The 23,088-nt window shown below is 42.7% G+C and overlaps 1 protein-coding gene across 3 annotated transcripts in view; it reads right to left on the bottom strand.

Moving 5' to 3' along the window:
- The window catches only part of BTBD7 (BTB domain containing 7), a 111,569-nt gene that overhangs the window by 49,737 nt on the left and 38,744 nt on the right, over positions 1–23,088 (bottom strand). For all 3 annotated transcript variants that reach the window (XM_089778376.1, XM_075926680.2, XM_014578873.4), the window contains exons 2-3: positions 20,284–20,471; positions 13,478–14,557 (exon numbers count right to left, since the gene is read on the bottom strand). In XM_089778376.1, coding sequence (XP_089634502.1) covers positions 13,478–14,557; positions 20,284–20,365 — 1,162 coding nt within the window. In that variant the 5' untranslated portion in view covers positions 20,366–20,471. The remainder of the gene's footprint in view (positions 1–13,477; positions 14,558–20,283; positions 20,472–23,088) is intronic.

Genomic DNA, 23,088 nt, shown 5'->3' with positions numbered 1-23,088 from the left:
TTTCAAATGCTAACATCTTCACTAATAAAAGAAGATTAATAAAACTGACATGGGGCCTTATATTGATCTTTATGCAGATATCACCAAGTGGCACCATTACACAGTCTTCCAAAGGGTTTTCTTTGCTTTTTCTATTAGTATGTAAGCAAATGGTCAGTATTGGGAAGATCTATTGTATTGTTACTTTTGATTATGCAAGATAATGTTTAATAATGTTTAGACACAGTAGTTCTTGGAGAATACTGTAAAAGCAGAAGAAAAAAGTTCTCACTCTGCCTTGGTCAATTCTTAAGGCAAAATAGCTCTCGAACTGGGCTCAGATTACTAAAGAAGGGACTGCCTGGAAGCTGTTTGACCACCTTTACTACAGGACCAGAGTGTACATATAAAACAAGTTATATTTAGAATGTACCCAGATTCTGTGTTACTACTTGTCCATTGGGAAGCCAGGCTGCACGGCCATAGACGTTGGTTATGTGGAGCACTGGTATCAGAAGAAATAAGGGGGGGAAGATCAGTTCTCTCAAAAGCTATAAAAAGTGTTTGCAACAATTCTGAAACACTTTCAAAACACTCAGTCCAGGCTGGCGAAAAACAGACTGGATCAGCACCCTAACTAGCCATGGATTAAGAGATTTTCCAGAAACAAGGAGGAGACAAAGCTTTGGTCAATATGGAATTTACTAAGAGGGAAGAGGTTGCAGCAAAGATGAAAGATGCTGAAAAAAAAAATCACCTTCAGAGGAAATAAAGGGTTAAACTTCTTGAATGGGGCCAGAGAACCAATGTGAGACAGATTACAGGCAGTCCCCGACTTACGCGGATCCGACTTATGTGGGATCCGTAGGTACGAACGGGGCTTTTCTCCGGGGCGAGAAAAGCTGCTGCGCGTCTCCGTGGTATGCTGGGGGAGCCTCCCCAGCAGACCAGGGAGATGCGGAGCAAAGCTTCGGAGGACGTGGGCAGCGGGACCGCAGTGCGTCTGGGCGGTCCTGCCGCCCCCGTCTCCCTGGTCTGCTGGGGGGGGGGGGGGGGGCGCAGCTAGTGCGCCCCCCCCCCCCCCCGGAGGCCAGGCTTTTCTCACGACACCTGGGGTAGAGCAGCTGGGGCGCAGCCCGGGTGGTCCCACAGCACCACTCCTCGGCACTACTGGACCAACCCGGCAGCACCCCAGATGCTCTGCCCCAGGCATCCTGATTCAGCCACTGCTAGTCAGTTTCAGCAGCAGCTGAATCAGGACGCCTGGGGCAGAGCAGCTGGGGTGCTGCTGGGTTGGGTCCAGTATCGCCGAGGAGGGGCGCTACTGGACCAACCCGGCAGCACCGCAGCTGCTCTGCCCCTAGCGTCCCCAAGTCAGCCGCTGCTGAAACTGACCAGCGGCTGACTACAGGAAGCCCGAGGCAGAGTTGCTCTGCCCCGGGCTTCCTGGAATCTACCGCTGATCAGTTTCAACAGCGGCTGACTTGGGGATACCTGGGGTAGAGCAGCTGGGGTGCTGCCGGGTTGGTCCCCCACAGTGCTGAGGTGCGGCGCCCTACCTGGCAGCGCCCCAGCTGCTCTGTCCCAGGCGTCCAGATTCAGCTGCTGTTGAAACTGATCAGCAGCTGATTGCAGGAAGCCTGGGGCAGAGCAACTCTGTCTCGGGCTTCCTGTAGTCAGCCGCTGGTCAGTTTTAGCAGCGGCTGAATCTGGATGCCAGTTCCGACTTACATACAAATTCAACTTAAGAACAAACCTACAGTCCCTATCTTGTACATAACCTGGGGACTGCCTGTATTTACAACACTTTTTACTTCATGTGTTCAGAAGTGCAGGTAGGTGTTACCCAACTATCCCAATTTGAGAGGAAAATTTCCTGGGAGGCAGAGGACTAGATGAGACTGTTTTTTCAAGTTCATCTAGATAACTATAATACTTCAAGGATACACTGGCAACAGTACAATTTCTCAATGCTCAGATGGACATTGACTTGCAAATAAAAGTCAGCAAAAGGAGACCAAAGGCAGTGTACTTAGATTCTAGAAAGCCTTTGACAAGATCCCTCACATAAATTAAGTTGTCATGGGCTAAGAGGGAAAATCCTTTCATGGACTGAGAACTGGTTAAAAGGACAAGAAACGAAGAGTAGGAAAAAATGGTAAATTTTCAGACTGGGGAAGAGTAACTAGTAGTGTTTCCCAAGGGTCAGTCCTAGGACCAATCCTATTCATAAATGATCTGGGGAAAGGGGTAAACAGTGAGGTGGCAAAGTTCGCAGATGATACTAAACTGCTCAAGGTAGTTAAGACCAAAGCAGACCGTGAAGACCTTCAAAAAGATCTTACCTAACTAAGTGACTGGGCAACAAAATGGCAAATGAAATTTAATGTGGATAAATGTAAAGCAATGCACACTGGAAAAAAAAAATCTCTCTCTCTCTCTCTCTCTAAATATAAATATAAATATAAATATAAATATAAATATAAATATAAATATAAATATAAATATAAATATAAATATAAATGATGGGGGCTAATTTAGCTACAACTAATCAGAAAAGAGATCTTGGAGTCATCATGGATAGTTCTTTGAAGACATCCACACAGTGTGCAGCGGCAGTCAAAAAAGCAAACAGGATGTTAGGAATCATTAAAAAAGGGATAGATAATAAGACGGAGACTATCTTATTGCCCTTATATAAATCCACAGTACGCCCACACCTTGAATACTGCGTACAGATGTGGTCTCCTCATTCCACAAAAGATATACCAGCATTCAAAAAGGCTCAAAGAAAGGCACTAAAATGATTAGGGGTTTGGAACGGATCCCATATGAGGACAGATTAAAGAGTCTGGGACTTCTCAGCTTCGAGAAGAGGAGACACTGAGTGTGTCTACACTACATGGCTTCGTTGACGGAGCCATGTAGTCTAGACACACCCTAAGGGGGGATAAGATAGAGGTATATAAAATCATGAGTGGTGTGGTGAAAGTGAATAAGGAAAAGTTATTTTACTTGTTCTCATAATGTAAGAACTAGGGGCCACCAAATTAAACTAATGGGCAGCAGGTTTAAAACAAATACAAGGAAGTTCTTCTTCACACAGCACATAGTCAATCTCTGGAATTCCTTGTGCCTGAGGAGGTTGTGAAGGCTAGGACTATAACAGGGTTTAAAAGAGAACTAGATAACTTCATGGAGGTTAAGTCCATTAATGGCAATGTTGCCAGACACGAACCCCATCTTGGTTCCCCCCCCCCCGCCCCAGAGAGCAAGAGAAAGGCAGTTAGCCTTTGATGCCCTGGGAATGCAGGTGTGCTGCCTGTCCCTGACTCTACCATAAACAGAAACCAGACAGTAAATGGGCTAGCTGACGACCCGGGGCCTCCCGTCGCCCTGATGGCTAGTACCAGTAATTGACACGCCTGCACTGTCCCAGGAGAGGAATCTTCGCCCATCACATACCAGAGGTGCCCATTGTCTGCATTTTCCCAGGTGTAAATTATGCTTTGCACCCTTCGTGGGAAATTTGGGTGTTCAAAGCCATTTTTCCTAATTGGCCACTTGAGACCAGGAAGAAGCCTACATGACCAAAGGGGTATAAAAAGAGGTTCAGTAGCCCACCCCATTTGAGCTCCAATCATCTATACCTGCTGGCAGGTATTGATTGTCTCCTGAGGTCTGTGGGACGCCCAACCTTGCCCTACTTCTTCGCGAGGGATTGAGAGAAAGACACTGGCCACTGGCCACAGGAAACTTGGAAATGGCGGAGATGCTCAATGACTTCTTTGTTTCGGTCTTCACCGAGAAGTCTGGAGGTGTGCCTAACGTAGTGAATACAAGCAGTGAGAGGGTAAGTTTAGAAGATAGGATACACAAAGAACAACTTAAAAATCACTTAGGAAAGTTAGATGTCAGCAAGTCACCAGGTCCTGATGAGATGCATCCCAGGATACTCAAGGAGCTGATAGCTAAAGGCTCAGATACCTCCTCTATGATCTTTGAAAAATCATGGCAGACAGGGGAGATTCCAGAAGACTGGAAAAGGGCAAATATTGTGCCCATCTATAAAAAAGGGAATAAGAACAACGATAAGGTGGGTGCATAATTGGCTGGATAACCGTAGTCAGAGAGTTGTTGTTAATGGTTCTAAATCCTGCTGGAAAGGGATAACAAGTGGAGTTCCTCAAGGGTATGTTTTGGGACCCCGTACTGTTCAATATCTTCATCAATGATGTAGATATTGGGATAGAGAGTACGCTTATTAAGTTTGCAGATGATACCAAACTGGGCGGGGTTGCGACTTCTTTGGAGGATAGGGACATAATTCAAAATGACCTTAGCAAGTTAGAGAAATGGTCAGAGGTAAACAGGCTGAGGTTTAATAAAGAGAAATGCAAAGTGCTCCACCTAGGAAGGAACAATCAGTTCCATACATACAAGATGGGAAGCGACTGTCTAGGAAGGAGCATGGCGGAAAGGGATCTAGGGGTCATAGTGGACCACAAGTTGAATATGAGTCAACAGTGTGATGCTGTTGCAAAAAAAGCAAATATGTTTCTAGGTTGTATCAACAGGTGTGTTGTAAGCAAAACTCGTGAAGTCATTCTGCCGCTCTACTCTGCACTAGTTAGGCCTCAGCTGGAGTATTGTGTCCAGTTCTGGGCACCACATTTCAAGAAAGATGTGGAGAAATTGGAAAGGGTACAGAGAAGAGCGACAAGAATGATTAAAGGTCTAGAGAACATGACCTATGAAGCCAGGCTTCATGAACTGGGCTTGTTTAGTTTGGAAAAAAGAAGATTAAGGGGGGACATAATAGCGGTTTTCAAATATCTAAAAGGGTGTCACAAGGAGGAAGGAGAAAATGTGTTCCTCTTGGTTTCTGAGGACAGGACAAGGAGTAATGGGCTTAAAGTGCAGCAGGGGAGGTTTAGATTGGACATTAGGAAAAAATTCCTAGCTGTCAGGGTGGTCAAATATTGGAATAAATTGCCAAGGGAGGTGGTGGAATCTCCCTCTCTGGAGATATTTAAGAACAGGTTAGACAGACATCTGTCAGGGATGGTATAGACAGAGCTTGGTCCTGCCTTGAGGGCGGGGGGCTGGACTCGATGACCTCTTGAGGTCCCTTCCAATCCTATTATTCTATGATTCTAAGTCTGGAACGCAGGGGTGAGAATAGATACCTGCTAGATGTCTATTTTGCATGCATTTAATAAGCGCTCAGAGAACCAAAAGGGTTTCATGGTACCTGTAAGTGACTTAGTCTAATTTCTGTCCTGTCCTTTGGAGTGGCTGTGTTATCTGTAACACAGCAGTAGCATTTAACAACTAAGTTTACCCTGTAACAATAAAATAGTAACTGTTTAAGCTTTAACCTGACTCCTTCAGTTGCTGTAACAGAACCAAGCACAATTTAAAACAACTTCAGCCGGTCATAAGGGACTCACTGCCCTGACCGTCGGCTGACAGGCTATTAGCCAGGATGGGTAAGGAATGGTGTCCCTAGCTTCTATTTGTCAGAGGGTGGAAATGGATGGCAGGAGAGAGATCTCTTGATCATTACCTGTTAGATTCACTGCCTCTGGAACACCTGGCATTGGCCACGGTCAGTAGACAGGGTACTGGGCCGGATGGACTTTTGGTCTGACCCAGTATGGCCATTCTTATGTTCTTAGTGGAATTTACTACATAGCTAGAATCCTTTCATACAGCAGGCCAGTAGAGAAAGCAGTTATTAGTGAAAAAAGGTGGAAGCTGACTGCCATAAGCCCTATAGGCAAAAATATATACCTAACATGCACGATAAAAAGGTTTCTAGCTCAATTAATTACATTCTGACTGGTTAGGTAAGTTGTTGCTTTGATACATGGACTCTGGAGGTCTTAAATGCAGAACAGATTCCTGTTCACTTGCTGAATGTCTTGGACCAAAAACCCACAACCACAACGTAAGTAACAAATGAGAACCTTAGTGGCAAAGCATGAGCCAGTAAATCTAGTAGATGCTGACAGAAAGCAAGCTCAAGGAAAGGAGGGTGGGTAGGCTCCCAATTTTAAGCATGGCAATGTTCATTTAAATGAAGAGCAACAGAATGGCTAAAAGCCTTTTGGGAGTTGTGCTGTATCGGATTATATAATTAAAGATTGGACTAAAATACATATCCCCTGAAGAGGAAAAATTAGGGTTGTGTGCATGCAACTTCACTGTTGTCATTTCTTGACTGTTTCACTAGTATAGGTTATTCATATTTTTTAAACATACAAATACAAGGGTAGTGTTGGGGGAGAGTTTGTTCAAAAAAATGGAAAAAGTTTTATTCTCTAGGACTTCAAAGTTCTACCAACTTTCAAATTATTCAAAATATATTTAATTCCATAATCCAATTGCTTAGTGAGACACTGAACATCTTTAGAACCCTATTCCATGCACTTTAAGTGCCCCTCTTATTTAAACCTTGGAAACCTGTCATCTTGATCACAGCTTCAAACATTCTAGATACAGAAGCTGAAAAGTTCACTACTGTAGATTTATCTAAATGAATTGTGTGAGGCTAAAATACTACTCATTTCCTTTCCTCAATTTAGATAGCTGGAAGAACCACTTACTAGTGTGATCCCCTTAAAAAAAATACTGCACACTGCTAAAGCATTTGATTATCTTTCTAACACACCCATCTTTTTTCTTAATAAAAACAAATTACTTTTACATTTAACTGAGATGATAACTTTATCCATAAATCTTACTATCAAAACATTGCTAAATGGAAAGTATGAACTGCTGAGAACCACAGAACTGTAGAAAAAGAAAGGACCACAAGAGATCATCCAGTTTAGTCCCCTGATGTAAGAAAGTATACCCATACTGCATTGAGGCAAGTTAATATCTAGGATTACTGTAACTGAAAAAGAGAAAACATATTTCCACTTTCTATTTTAAATTAGCATTTTGCATACAGTAGGTTCTACTTTTTCCCTGTTCATAGTCCATTTCCCCTGTATGCTGTTTTCTATATAGAGAAAAAAAATTGCAAACGGAAAAATATTGTTCTAAGTCTTCAAAAATTGGCATAGGTATTCAAGAATAGGCTATAGTACATAATCTACTTTTATAGCATAATCTACTCTTAAATTATTATAAAATGGAAAAGTTTTCAAAATGACTTGCCCCATTAAAGAATGCTTAAATTAAAATCAATTATGTAAAAATTATTTATAGCAACAATATTTCTTTAAAATAAAATTTCAACCTTAATTATACTTTTGATCTAACACCTTTTGTACAAAGATTAAAACATGCTGATCCAAAAAAATGTACGTTCATTTCTCTATGCTTACTATTTATAAATCTCAATATCTTTCTGCCCTGTGTGTCATATCTTAATATGCTTATCAATTTTTTAATGGTTATGGTTTTTATAGAACATCTTTAAATTTCTCACTCATTTGTTGTGAATCAGACTTCTCATTTATTCATAAAGAAAAAAGCACAATCATTCAGGAGATCTTGAGTGATCTAAAAATATAAAGAATCAGACAAAAAGTGGACAAAGGATGAATATAAACAAACAAGTATGTAGGGGCAAAATTAGAAAGGTTGGGGCACAAAATAAGCTCAATCTAGGTAGAGACATAAAGGGTAAAGAGAAAATATTTTACAAATGCATTAGAAACAAGAGAAAGACTAAGGACAGGATAGGCCCTTTACTTGATGGAGAGAAAAACCGATTATATGAAAATGGCAAAGGTGCTTAATGATTTTTGTTTTGGTTTTCACAAAGGATGTTGGAGGAGATTGGACACCTAGTGTAATGAATGCCTGTGAAAATGGTAGGTTCAGAAGCCAAAACATGGAAATGACAAGTTAAAAATTACTTAGATATCTCCAAGTCACAAAGACTAGATGAAATATATCCTAGAATATTCAAGAAGCTGATTGAGGAGATATCTGAGCTGTTAGCTAGTATCTCTCAAAAGTCATAGAAGATGGGAGAGATCCCAGACTGGAAAAGGGTACATAGGAAAAGGATTCATATGATGCCCATCTATAAAATGGAAAATAAGGGCAACTCAAGGAATTAAGACTGGTCAGCTTTATTTCCTGGCACAAAAATTATGGAGAAAATAATTAAGGGATCAATTTGTAAACATCTGGAAGATAAGGTATAAAGTAATAATCAGCATATCTTTGTCAAGAACAAAACTGGTCAAACCAATTAGATAGCTTTTTCTGATAGAGTAACACGTCTTGTAGATTTGGAGGGGGAGAGATGTGGTATTTTAGTAAAGCTTTTGATACAGTCCTGCATGATCGTCTCATTAACAAGCATGGGAAATACAATCTAGATGGAGATACTATTAGGTGGGTACATAACTGGTTGGATAATTGATCGCAGAGAGTAGTTATCAATGCTTCACACTCATGTTGGAAGGGCATAACAAGTAAGGATTAATTCTGAGACTGGTTCTGTTCAGTAGCTTAATCAAGGATTTAGATAAGTGTTTCTCAAAGTGGGCTGCGGGCCAAAAAAAAGAGAAGCTGCTAGTGGGCCCATATCACTTTGTTTACCTAAAGCAGAGGTGGGGAACCTAAGGCCCGGGGCCCAGATGCAGACCCTGGCTTCCCTGGATCCAGCACCTGAGGCTCTCCCCAGCACTAGGGAGCCTCGCTCGTGAGGGGTGGTTTTGCTCCTCACTTGGGTGCAGCTCCCTGACTGATTTTTCTGTGGGTAAGTGGCCTCCAAAAAAGGTTTTCCACCCCTGACCTAAAGGATCCACAGCCACAGAGCCTCACTGCTCCCACGAGCTGCAGTTCACTATTTCCAGCCAAGGAGAACTGTGGCTCACTTTGAGAAGTACTGATTTAGATCATAATCATACGCTCTATGCCATTAAGTCTGTGACTGATACCAATCTGGGAGGGGTTCCAAGAGCTTTGGAGGAACCAACTGTTTTGCCAGTTATGTAATGTTTATGTATATTAAAAACTGCTGGAGTGGCTCTACTCAGTTTATAATTTTTAATGTCGCCTCCAGTCTTTAATACTTGCTTTGAACTCATACCAAATACTTCAGTATTTAGTTAGTATCATTTCTTACTACTTACAAATTGAAATAAACTAATACCTAGTGTTTGATTAGTCAATTGTATATTTTGTCACTTTATGAACTAAAATCTGCTGTTTCATTTCCTTAAAATGTGTTTTTATTGATGGTATTTCTCAAGTTAACCAATTCAAAAGCAATATAAAACAGCAATACATCCTTGCTATATATTCCAAAAAACTTGGACTTCTAGCGAAACAACTTAGCGCGGGTAATTTTTTTCCCCGCAGTTGACTTCCATTTGTGCAAAATAGTGGGTTTTTTTGGTGCAACTTAAGAGCGGGAAATAGGAGGACTTACAACACCATCAGTTCCTACAAGCATCAATGACTTTAGTGCAGAACGAATGCATACTAGGGCGACTTATAGCGGGGACACCATGTACACAATCACTGACCAGCAAATTTTACCATCAAAGTTTTGAAATCCAACAAGACCTCCAGTGACAGTGAAACAAAATACAGGACTATGTAGCACTTTAAAGACTAACAAGATGGTTTATTAGATGATGAGCTTTCGTGGGCCAGACCCACTTTCTCAGATCAAATAGTGGAAGAAAATAGTCACAACCATATATACCAAAGGATACAATTTAAAAAAATGAACGCATATGAAAAGGACAAATCAAATATTTTATGGTTGTGGTTTGGTATATATGGTTGGTATATATGGTTGTGACTATTTTGGTATATATGGTTGTGACTATTTTCTTCCACTATTTGAACTGAGGAAGTGGGTCTGGCCCACGAAAGCTCATCAGCTAATAAACCATCTTGTTAGTCCTGTATTTTGTTTCAGCTACAGGAGACTAACACAGCTACATTTCTATCACTATTCTCCAGTGACAGTGGCACTAAAATTCCTCATGACTTGGAACCTTCCTTTGTAGTCCTCTCCCCCTTTGCAGCCACTCTGCCAGCAGGGTAGGGAGGGGCAGGGAGAGAGCAGCAGTACTTGGAGAGTACCTGTTAAGCCTGAGCACACCCTGCTCCGCAGTACCCCAGCTGGGTTCTGCGTGATCCCTGCCAGTCCTGAGGCAGCAGCTCCAAGGCATAGAGGTCTGGAAGCAGCTTCACTGAGTTTTGCCTTGGACCTGCCCGTCTCTCCCACCACTGCAGCGGCTGCTGTACCAACAAGCAGCCTGGAGAAGGAGGTGGCAGCGTGCCCAGACTAGAGGCCTCATGTGTCAGAGGCAATCCCACTGGGGGAAAAAAGGAGGCAGCACAGCATGCAGTGGTGGGGCAGTGGGTGGCCTGGAACTGCATGCCATCAGAAACTGGTCCTGCTGCCCACGGGCAAAGCTCCAATAGAGCTGCTTATGTGCCCTGCAGGCAGTGGGAGGGGATAGATGGCTGTTGTTGCTGTGCCACACTACAGGGAAAATGGCAGCGCACGGAGCCATCTCTCAGTTGCATCTTCCCCACAAGGTGGTGTCTGCATCAAGAAGTGAAGTGCCTGGTGGGGCTTTCCGGGACATTTCACTACTTAATGGGGACACTGGGACAGTCCCAGAAAATCCAGGACATATGGTCACTGTACATATATTGCTTTGGTACCTTCCTTCTTATCACAGACATTGTCATTTGGGTCTTGACCAAATTGTTGTACAAGAGCAATGGACTATATTTATCTGTAATTGCTAAAATGGCAAGCGATGAAATAATACAGAAGGTTTTCTGTATACTTAAAGTAGAAGCACTGTAATTTCTTAGTGCCAAACACACATTTCATATTCCTCCACTGAAGAAGTTCCAGAAAAATGGTTCATTACAGTCCTGTTCATTTTACATTTCACAGTTCAGAAACTTTTCCAAGAAAACTACAGGAAAGAAAACACTGCAGCAGAATTCTTCAAGAATTATGCACCCTGCATCTTTCAGTAGTTCTCATGTCAGCATCAAGGACTGCTTCACAGCCTTCAAGACCATTATTTGCAAAAAGTTTTCCTGATATAGCCTCCTTCCCTTAAGGACTATAACTACTTCAAGTCAACATCCCACATTTCTGTCTTCCATAGTTTTAACGTAACTCTTCTAGTAGGCCATATAAAACATGATCTTCCTCCAATATCATCTGTTCTTCAGTATCCAGACTGCAGAGTAGAAGGATTCTTTCCGTGTATGTTAAATAACCTATTCTGTAAGTTTTAGACAAGATTCTTGTTACAGTTAGGAATATTTCAAAGTAGACATGCACTTTAAAAGTGGCTGTTTAAAAATGGCATAATGGTATGTAAATAGTTCCTCAATACATTCCATGACAAATCTACCAATTTGCAATTGAAATCACTTTTCTTCCTACAGCTGTGAATACTGAAGACAAACATATCTGACTGTCATGCTGTTTTCTACTTTATGAATCATTGTCAGTAATAAAGATGCCACAATACAAATTATGCCCTCGGTTATACCAAACACAACGCCTCTCTGGGGTCAGGCTGGATAGAAAACAGCCTCCAGGAAAAAGGAGAGAAAAGTTCCAAGCAACCATCACCTGAAAGGACAGAGATATGTTCTCTCTCAGACAGAGATTGTTACATGCTGTGATTCTTCCGTAGAGCCAAGCTACCTAAATGCCTGACCTGCCATATACTGTATCATGTATTCAAATTCATTGCATCATTATAAAGATCTCAGGTAAAGCATACAAATTACAATACTAGATCAGACAAATGGTCCAGTAGTCAAGAATCCTGCCTCTGACAGCAACCAGTATCAGATAAGTCCCAGAATGCATGACATGACAGAACATTAACTTCAAACAAACGACAGACAAGGACCAACTCCTAACCTCCCTAGAGTCTTCAGGCACACTGAAGCTGTCTGTAGACTTAGCAAGACAGCTCTGCCCTGACTCAGGTTTGAATAATTATCTTCCCTAGAGAAAAATATAAAAATAGCCTAATTGTGCATAAATTGATTACTCCCCATCTAAAACTCCATTTGCTAGGAACTGTCCTATTCATCAATGTATTTTTCTAAACTAGAAATATTTATGCTGCTAAAACCAGGATTCCCTGTACGCTCTGTGTTTGTGTAGCACTCAGAAGAGATTTAAATGACATCCAGCTGATTGGCAGAGCACTCAGAGCTAGATTTTTTGTTTCTTCTGGTGGTGCATATTCACACATGCCTCAGTGCACATAAAATTTATTCTGTACATGTATGGAAAAGATTAGAGTGAACATACAAATGAAAAGTGGTTTTAGTCAGTCATCCATAATATCCAAAATTTATGTTTCCATACATTTTGGTGTATTTAATTATTATTTTGTATTCAATGATATATCAATCTAACTTTGAGAGGCACTAGCCATCAACTTTCCTCCTTCAATTTTTTATTTTTTAATTGAAAATTTTTCACATATTTTCAATTGTTTAAATATCCTTTGCCAATTTAAAAGGCTTCTATTGCTCAGAACATCCCCAGTAATCCACAGAGTCATGTCATCTATTTTTCATAATTTACATAGCCAACTGTTTATGTTTATACACCTTAAAGACTTATATTCCATTATAGAATGCCAGAGTATTTCTTTTGTCTCAAGATGAATCTTAAAAAAAAGGGGGGGGCGGGCTTATCAGTTTCCCCCTCTCGCATGCAACCAAAAAATTGACACCTTCCTTCATTCTTTTTCAAACATGCTAAAGTGTATTTCATTAAAACAAATAAGTCCATGCAAATAGTAACTTAAAAAATAATATTAAGGCTCCTTTTAGCATACTTTTCAACCCACTGAGTTTAAAATATTTTATAAAAGGAATAAATGAAATTATCCTAAATTTACAGATGAACAGACACAAAGAGGATGCCATTTGCCCAAGATCACCCAGCAGATCAGTACCAAGGCACCTCAAGTTTTCAATCCACAGGACCATGTTCTTCTCTCTTGAATTCAAAAAGATTGCAGGTGCATGGCTTTTTGGGTGTCCTACTTGAAAAACAGTGCCCTCTACTGTATCTCGAGTGTCATTTTGAATATAGCATTTCTCAAATATCTACTCATATTAATGCACTTTGATTCAGAAGTAGATTAGAACTTATATTCATAGATAAAACAGGTGGCTATGTTATGTAAGACAGTGTGTTAGAGCACTGGCCAGGACTTGGGAAACAGGGGTTTTGGTCTCAGCTCTGCCACAGCTGGGTGACATTTGGGCAAGCCACTCAAGTTTTTGTGCTTTGGTTTCTACATATGTAAAATAAGAAAACTGATACTTATTTGTAAACAGCTTTGAAATTTACTGATGAAACGAGCTAAACGAGAGTTAGTATCTAATGGTATAATAAAATCCAAGTGTGACAGAGAAAATATTTTCAAAAACTTAAAGGAAGAAGCAGTTTAACCTTATATTCAATTTGAGGAGCTAAAATAAACACAATATTACATACCTTGTGCAAGCATGTTAAACTCCAAGAACAGTGCTATATGATAGAGCTCCATAGCTTCTTCAGCCCTAGTCATGTTTAGTTTTCCTGCTACAAGAGCCTGAACTTCACTCAGACTCCCTACTGAGGGGCTGCAGTGCAAAACGGAGAGGTCTACCACATCTGTATACATACAATTTAAAATGACCTTAGCATATTTTTTTGGTATGATAGATTCATCCAGTATAATTCTAGTTGGAGTCCGTAGCGTTCGGTCTGTAATTTCTTCACCAGTTCGTATCCTCCTTTGCAGTAGGTGTCGAAAAAACGGTGACCGAGATGAAATAATAGCTTTGTGAGCTCGGAGTTCTTCATCTAAACAGTTTGGACTTCCACCAAATGATTCTACCAGTTCAGAGTTGGATGAAAAACTAAGAACCACATCATAATAGCACATATAATCAAACAGCCCACGCATATCAACATCTAATGAATTTGGTGTTCCAAATTCTTCACTAAGCTGAACAAGGATATCAACATTTTGGAATCTTGAATCTTCCATTCCAAACTCTCCTGTATAAAGATAGTGCAACAAAGCAGAAAACATAGGCATGTCTATGCCAGCTGTGTTAATATCCATTATTATCTCTGCTCCATATTCTGGTGAGGAAGAAAGCAGTGTCTTAAAAAATGGACATCTTGCTGCTAATATTGCACGATGCACAGGGAAGCAAGTTTCTTGAAATATTAAGTCCACATCAGTACAGTATTTGTACTCATACAGGTCAGCCATGTCTTTCTGTAGTGTTCTGGCTTCTGGTCTTGCCAAACTCGCTTGCAGAGAAAGTTCCTTTAAGGCTGAAGTTCCCTCATACTCTTCTACTAATGCATTGACATCTCTAACATCCCAGCCTGAGAGGAGTTCTCGCATCTGCTTGGCATGATCAGCAGACCGGCTAGATTTCCGACGCTTAATAAATTTCTTTTTGAGGGTGGCAAGACCAGAACTTTTCTTTTTCTTGTCTTGAGGTTTCTCATGGCCATGGTCAAGGCTATAGAGTTTTGATTCACAGCCATAACCTTGATGAGAGTAAGATGATGTTCCTGAAGATGAAAGGAAAATATAATGGGTTTAAAAACATATGAAGAAAAAAAAACCAACTGTCATTGGTTAGATAAAGATGTCATCACAAGTTACACATCTTACACATCTTCCCTTCTCTTTATATCAAGTTCTTTAAATAGACATTAGTCAGATTTGCAAGTGAATCATTGCAGGTTCATTTATTCATCTCAGCAATAGCTTTTGTGACAGGGTCAGGTCAGAGGGATACAAAAAAAACTAACGGAAGGAAGGCATATTAGCCGCAGACTGAGAAAAATCTCTGTTCCCACGGTAACTGGCAGGGGCTAGTTCAGAATCAGAGTCAATCAAGCAGCTGAGCACCTGGAACTATTTGAATGGGCTTGCAGTCAGGTGAGCTTAGGCTAATTAGAACACCTGGGGCCAATTAAAGAACCAGTTAAGACTGGTTATAAAAAGAGATTCCCTGCAGTTAGAGCATGCAACTAGTTGAGGGGAAGGAGGGAGTGCTGCTGGGAGTTAAGAAGAAATAAGCAACAGTAGATTCCAGCAGAAAGAGCCAGAAAGAAGAAAGATGCTAGGGAAATAGAGGAGGGGTTTTTGTAACTATCTTGTAGCTGATACTAGAGACTTGTACAGGCAGCTGCCATTACAGGACCCTGGGCTAGAATCCAGAGTACAGGATGGGCCTGATTCCTCCAAACACCCACTTCCCCATCTCCACCAGGGAAAATATTGGCTGAGGAAAAGAAAGTTTCAGAGGTATACCTGAGTTAGTATGTAATAGGATAAACTTAAAAAACAACAAATAGTCTGGTAGCACATTAAAGACTTTAAAAAAAAAAAAAAGGGAAGATGGTATCATGGGGTATCATCCCATTCTTCAGATGACCAAATGGGATTACGCAGCCATGTATTCTCGGGGGAGTTGGGGAGAGGCAGAGAGACTGTGGACTCTATACCTTATGCTGGCCAATGATAAGGAGCTCGACCAACAGCAATCTGATGACCTAGATGGGATGCCTAAATTGAGGGCTGCTGTGAGCCTCTGAGGCAAGCAATCTGCCTGAAAGCATAGGACTCATGAAGTTTTGAGTAGGAGCTTTGTCACATCTTTAATTCAGTTTTGTTAACTGGAGGCAAAGGAGTAATAAAATGATCTACTTTTCCAAAGTAGATAATATATTTGAATTATCCGATTCTAAAATTCACAAATACAATATGGTTTTCTTAGCCCACCCTAATCCACTATATTCTAAGAATCAATTTTAATTTAAAATGGATGTTTTGACTGCATTTCAAGTGTAGCTACTGAAAAAGAGAAGGCCAAACTATGCTTCCTAGATTTGTATTTCATTTAACAATTTTTAAAAACTTTGATACTAGCACATGAGTTGCAACATTTTTCTTAAACCCCAATCTCTGAATACATTATTGCAAAGATGGCAAAAACGTACCAACAAATCTTATTTTTTCCAGTTTCCACATGATAGGAGACAAATCTTACATTGGGAAAGACATTCATGTACTTTGCTAAGTTATATTGGCTGCTTTTCTAATTATAAAAAAGGTCCAAAATTGGTATGGCATGCTTACTTAGAATGGTATTTGCAAAGATATTTTATGAATAAAGTATTTTATATGTGAACTATTGATATTACATAAATGTGACAAAGTATGGTTCTAGCTTTTCCACTCTGCAGATTCACTAGACTACCTCTATTCTCAACTAACTCTAAGCCTCCGTGGCCTTTATGATATATGCTTTATTATATATTATTTTAAGTAGGATTGAGTGATAAATTTAAGTTAATTTTATAGTAATGCAGTAACATGTCAAATACAGTGTTATTTATACAGCTGCTAATATTTCAGAGAGGTAGCCATGTTAATCTGTTTCAGCAAAAACAAGGAGTCTGGTAGCATTTTAAAGACTAAGAAATTGATTAGGGTATCAGAGCATAAGCTTTTTGAGCGGCAACACTTCCTCTCAGATACTGAAGAATAGACAAAGAAAAGAAAAAAAGGATACAGAGATGGGATGTGACCATCTCTGTATCCTTGGTTCCCTTTTCTTTCAAGTTGCATTCAGATAACTGCCCAAAGAAACTATAGTAGACTTCCGATAATCTAGCACCTTTTGGACCTAGGTAGTGCCGGATTATCAGATTCGCCAGAGAATCGGGAGGTCCCATACAGCTGCACGGCTTAACAGCTGGCCAGGACAATAATCTCCCTCCCTCTCCCCGCACCCCTTTCCTCTTGGAGTCTCTCTCCTCTGTGCTGTAACCTGATCCTCTTCCCCCTCCCCTCCCCTTCCCCCTTTCCTGCAGCAAAACACTCTTCTCCATATTGTAACATGATCCCACTCCCCCCCAACCTTATGCTCCATCTGGTTACAGCCAGCACCTGTGCTAAGCAGCAGGCTTTTTAATCAGCTGGTCAGGAGCACTCCACATTTTGATGCCAGTGTATCAGGAGTGCCGAACAGTTGGATGCCGGACTATCGGAGTTTTACTATTCTTGAACAACTGACAAGGAATAATAATGGGATTTGTCCAGGCCTCTATGTACCTACACTTCAGAATTAAATTTCAGAACTGCATTTTAAAATAAAACCTTACACAGACATCTCAGCACAGTAAGTGGTATGAAAGCTTAATCTGAGTTTTGTAGGCAAAGCTGCAACAAAGAGGATAATACAATGTTTAAATCTTTAATAGAACAAAAGTATTCTCACAACAGCAGAACAAAAAAAAACCAAAAAACCCAACCCTAGTCTACCTTTTAATTTATGTACTCTCTCTTTATGAGCAGTAAGCAACTTTAAAGTTCTTGGAAGAAAGTGACTAGCAGTCTAGGTCAAGCACCATGAAAATATTCCAATTGCTTTGCCAATCAGTTCCCTGTTTGAAGCACCCAAACTATAACTATACTCTGACAGCTTTATCTAGTTTTAATGGGGAACACGTGGAGACTAAGATAATATGATTTGAGCCTAGATCGTTAGAAGTAAAAAGCTAGGCTATAAAAAACATTTTATGACCCTGGTTATCGTATATCCAGTTTTATTCTTCAGAAAGTAAATATATTTCATGAATAGGAAACATGTTCTATACAGTCATACAACTAGGAAAGTGCTGATTTCTTAAAAAAAACACTAATTATTTCGTCAGCTGCTGAAATACTCAGTAACAGTCTTATTCTGTTTGAGCACATATCTATTTTCCTCTGACATGCAACCAAAAGAATAAAGAAATTAGAATCAAGATAATAAAAAGGAGAGAAGAGGAAGAAGAGAGGGTAGGGAAAGACATTAAGGGGAAGGCCCTGAAAATCCTTATTTATCATTCCTATATATAGCATGCATTATCACAGTTCTGTAAGGTTTTAGGCTGGGATTTTCAAAGTGGTCATAAAATGACTGAGTGCTTCACTTCCATTGATTTTCACTGGGATTTGATGCCTTATTTCCCTAGGCTTCTTTGAAAAATCTTAAATTTTATTTTCACTGGATAAGTTGTGGGTTACTGAAATTTAGAGGTGACAACAATTGGTATTTATCTTAGGGTTTTATATTGCAAACCATAACTGTATCCTCCGCCTACATGCCTGGTAAATGTGCTCAGGCTGCATGAGTGTGTCTACCAGCCAGATAGTTCGCAACTACTCAAGGGCTGTGGGGGAGGGGCGGAGGGAGGGGACAGTAGAATCCCTGTGCCAGACTAACTCGTGCTTTGCGGGTGGGGGGGAAGGGGAGAACGGGGTTGGGTCAGCCCCACTCCCTGCAGGCAGATACATTCCTCCCCCCTGCTCCGCTTCAGGCCAGCCCCACTTCCCCCAACCCCATCCTGGGCAGCGAGTTCTCCCCAGCATCTCCCTTGGCCAGCCCCCGCTGCCTGCGCCCAACCCTCCTTCCAGCGGCCGCTTCTCCCACCCTGCCCACATCTTCCCTGGCCAGCTCCCTGCCCCCAACCTCACACCCCCCGGCAGCCCTGTTTCCACCAGCCCCCCAATCTCCCCAGCTTGCCCTGATTCCCCCGTCCAGTTCTGCTTCAGGTGGCCAGCTCTCCCCTCCTCCTCACCCCAGAATCCCCTGGCACCTGCACCTTTCCTTAGCCCTGCACCCTCCTGGTGCCTCCCTTTGCCCTCTTTTTCCCCTAATACCCACCTCCTCACCAGTCTCTGCCCCATTCCCCTCCTGCCCCTCTGTGCCATCACACACGATTTGCTCCATCCTGACCTTCCTCATGCCCACCCCTTCTTTCAAGCCTTCTCCCAGCACCTCCCCCTCCAGCCCCCAGTGCCCTTCCCCTCTTCTCTCCTCTCCCAGCATCACCCTGTACCCCCTCCCACTGACACCTCCCCTCCTGCCCTTTCCCTCATTGTCTGCACTTGGCCCCCTGGCATTTGTCTCTCCTGCACCCTGTCCCTTGGTGCCTTTCCCTCCCAAGCCCCTTCTCCTCAGCCCCCCCCGCCCCCCCCCCCGCCTCTCCTCTCCTCGGCATGAGCCGGTTCCCTGCCTTCTCCTTCCAAGTTGCGGGGCCGGAGTCCGCACTCAGGCCCCGGAGGCCGAACCCAGAGCCAGCCAGGCCCCGCAACATGCCTCCCGCAGGTTTCAAAACCCCAGGCCGTGATGTCACATCACACCCGGGCATCCTCTCCGCCCACGTGCAACGCCGCACATGGGTGGCAGGCGGCGAAGAGGAGCTGCACACGGCAGGGACGTCCCGGGCCGAGTGGGACGCTCTGAGGGTGGGGTGGGAGGACGCGCCGGGGAGAGGAGGGGGGAGGAAATCCGGGGCCTGCTCCAGGCAGAGCCGAGGAGAGACCCAGCTCCACATAGTGGTGGAGCAGGCCCCCAGCTCTTAACTCGCCAGCACTTCCGAGTGCAGGGGCGTGGGGCACGATTCGACCAAATGGGTCGAATTGGCATAAGGGCCGGCAGCCACCAGGCACGCTGAGACCCGGCATTTCTTTTCTACGGCCCGGTACCGGGCCGCGGACCATAGTTTGGGAAATGCTGGGCTACTGGATTTCTGAATAAGATGCTATCAGTGAAACCATGCTATTGCTTTTGTGACACACATGCTCACACCTCCAAAGAGCTTTAGTTTCAAAGTTTCTAAACTTGCAACATTTCTGTTTAAGTGATTTTAGTGCTGCAGGAAAATAAAGGCCTCCGTTTATTAAAAGAAAAATGGAATAGAGACACGAGGATGAGTTTCCCAAGTTAGCCTGTCATTGTGCCTGAAGGGATCATCTCTGTGGGGTAGAAGGTGATTCAATCTCTATGTAGACAGTGTCAAAAACCCAGTAAAGAGGACACAGAGGTAGAAGGAGGGAAATAAAAACAGAAATATTTTAATTATATTAAAATATGGATAGAATTTTCTGGAGAAGTGGAAAAATGATACATGTCCTTTTAAACAGTTACAATCTGTCCTTGAAAGCAAGGACAGTTGTCATGGATGGTTGAGACTGTCCAGACAGACAGCTGTGACTGGTTTTTATTACATGCACATCTGTCCAATAGAAACTGGGAACATCAACTCATTTTGCAAATAGGCCAACCAGTTATTAAAAAGTACCAAATTTTATGCACTACTAAACTGGAGTAGATTTAAATAGGAGAAGTAGAAGATAAAAAGCTCTGCATCCCATTACCAATATCGCAAGCAACCCAAGCCCACTTCACATACAATACAGTAAACATTATAAAAATAGCAAGATGATTGAAACTTACCTATGAATGTCTGTTGTGCCTGCGAATTTCCCCCTACCCTTGGGGAACACGAATGAGGGTAGTTAGATGCATTAGCACCCATTTTCTTCAGTCACTCAGGCATGCCACCTGCTGGCTCATCAATGTATAATCCCATAGTCCATTATAAACCTTCAATCCCGGATCCAGCAGACTATGCTCCTCCATTTCTGAACAAAAATAAAAATACCAATAAATGGCTTTGTTTTGTTGTTTGTTTTAGTAGGTATTCTAAAATACATTAAATGTAAAAGCTCATCTTTGTTCCTAATCAGACACAGTCTAGTACAATTTTCAAAACAAAAATAATTTTAAGGGATCATCCTATGGATTATGACATTAACTCAATTTTTCTTCCAAATCATTCATTAAATAATGCAGTTTGTGTGTTAAATTGCCAAGTAATTAGAAAGCTGTATCAATCATGAACTTTTACCTAACAAATTTACAATTATGGGCTTACCGATACTATAAAGCTTTGCTAGTTTAATTATCTGTAAAGTTAAATTAAGATACAGTTAAGATACTTTAATGTAGATACAGTTAGAGTAGTATAAAAACTGCTTCTACCAAGTTCATCTTATTCTGGTTGGGAAAGCAGAATAAACATTCATGGCAGAATGCACCTTTATAACATTACTGGTTTTAAGTTTTGGTATGGATGGAGTTTAATTTAAACTCTTAATTTATAATTATACTTTACTAGCTTGGACCAGATGCAAGACTAAGGTAAATCCAATCTTCACAAAAGGTCCTTACAGAAAATATAAGGTGTACTTTAATGTAAAAAAAAGGGTTAATCATGTACAAGTAAATACTGCCAGGTGCTTGATAAGCCAGGGAACTCCGCACCAAAGACAATCAGCACAAGGATTCATGTATGTACAGAGACAAGCTTATTTAAATTCTCCCCTTCTCAAGACCTGTTTAGATTTGCTTCCAATTTGCAGTGTTAACATTGTATCACCAAAGGGAACAGCCTACTTGTTAAGTATCAACAGCCTACATCTTCCACCCACAAGGGAAAAAACAGATGGTTACGAGCCCTCATGAAAGCTTCACTTGGGTTTTAGCTTATAGCCCTAAGTGAGCCAGGTAGCTTGGGTTTAAGCACCCCCAAACTTAGAGATGAGAGCTCTGCATGTGGATGGGGAGGAGCGTTAGAAGTAACTTGCAGGTCAGAGCCCTGGTTAATGCTACAGTGAACACAGACCCCAAGTTAGCCTCATTGGTGGACAAGCGGTTAGATCTAAAAGGGTATTGCGAGGATGGGGAAGAAAAATTGTTCTCCTGGGCCTCAGATAATTGGACAAGAAGCAATGGGCTTCAACTGCAGCAAGGGAAGTTTACATTAGACTTTCGGAAAAACTTCTTGCCTGTCAGGGTGGTTAAACACTGGAATAAATTCCCTAGGGAGGTAGTGGAATCTCCATCACTGGAGATATTTAAGAGCAGGTTGGATAAACATATATCAGGGATGGTCTAGACATTGGTTAGTCCTACCATAAGGGCAGGAGACTGAACTCGATCTCTCAAGGTCCCCTTCTAGGGATGTTAAATATTATGAGGTTACTCAACTATTCAATTACAGGCAGTCCCCGGGTTACGTACAAGATAGGGACTGTAGGTTTGTTCTTAAATTGAATCTGTATGCAAGTCGGAACTGTCGTCCAGATTCAGCCGCTGCTGAAACTGACCAGCGGCTGACTACAGGAAGCCCGAGGCAGAGTTGCTATGCCCCGGGCTTCCTGGAATCAGCCTCTGATCAGTTTCAACGGGCTGAATCGGGACACCAGTTCCGACTTACATACAGATTCAACTTAAGAACCCCAGGCGTCCCCAAGTCAGCTGCTGCTGAAACTGATCAGCGGCTGATTCCAGGAAGCCCGGGGCAGAGCAACTCTGCCTCGGGCTTCCTGTAGTCAGCGCTGGTCAGTTTCAGCAGCGGCTGACTTGGGGACGCCTGGGGCAGAGCAGCTGGGGTGCTGCTGGGTTGCTCCAGTAGCGCCGCTCCTCGGCGCTACTGGACCAATCCACCAGCACCCCAGCTGCTCTGCCCCAGGCGTCCTGATTCAGCCGCTGCTGAAACTGACCAGCAACAGCTGAATCAGGACGCCTGGGGCAGAGCAGCTGGGGTGCTGCCGGGTTGGTCCAGTAGCGCCCAGAGCGGTGCTGCGGGACCAACTGGCAGTGCCTCAGCTGCTCTACCACAGGTGTCCGGAGAAAAGCCTGGTCTGCTGGGGGGGAGGGGCGGGGGCGGGCGTACTAGCTGTGCCCCCCCCCCGCCAGCAGACCAGGGAGACGCGGGTGGCGGACCGAGACGCACCGCTGTCCCGCTGCCCGGGTCCTCCGAGGCTTTGCTCCCTGTCTCCCTGGTCTGCTGGAGACCAGCAGACCAGGGAGATGGGGAGCAAAGCCGGGGAGCACGTGGGCAGCGGACAGCCCAGACGCGCCGCGGCTGTCCCGCTGCCGGCGTCCTCAGAGGCTTTGCTCCCAGGCTCAGCAGACCAGGGAGACGGGCAGCAAACCCCGTTCGTAACATAAGTCGGATCCGCGTAACTCGGGGACTGCCTGTAACTGATGTTTTATTGGTTACTTGACTATACTATAGTCCTAGAGGCAGGGCTGACAGCCACTAAATCAAAGGCAAGCACAAGGTGCCAGGTGGGAGCTCGTATGTGAGGAGAGACAGTTTAAAAACCAGCTCCCCTCATGGACCAGCTGCCTGTCACACTGTGCTGTTGCTTCTGAGAAAAAGGCAGCAGTGCAGAGTGGCAGCAGCCCTTG

This window comes from Pelodiscus sinensis, chromosome 5 (genome assembly GCF_052426305.1).
Source record: "Pelodiscus sinensis isolate ZL-2025 chromosome 5, ASM5242630v1, whole genome shotgun sequence".
Classification (NCBI taxonomy): Eukaryota; Metazoa; Chordata; order Testudines; family Trionychidae; genus Pelodiscus; species Pelodiscus sinensis.
This window is presented reverse-complemented; position numbering and strand designations above follow the sequence as displayed.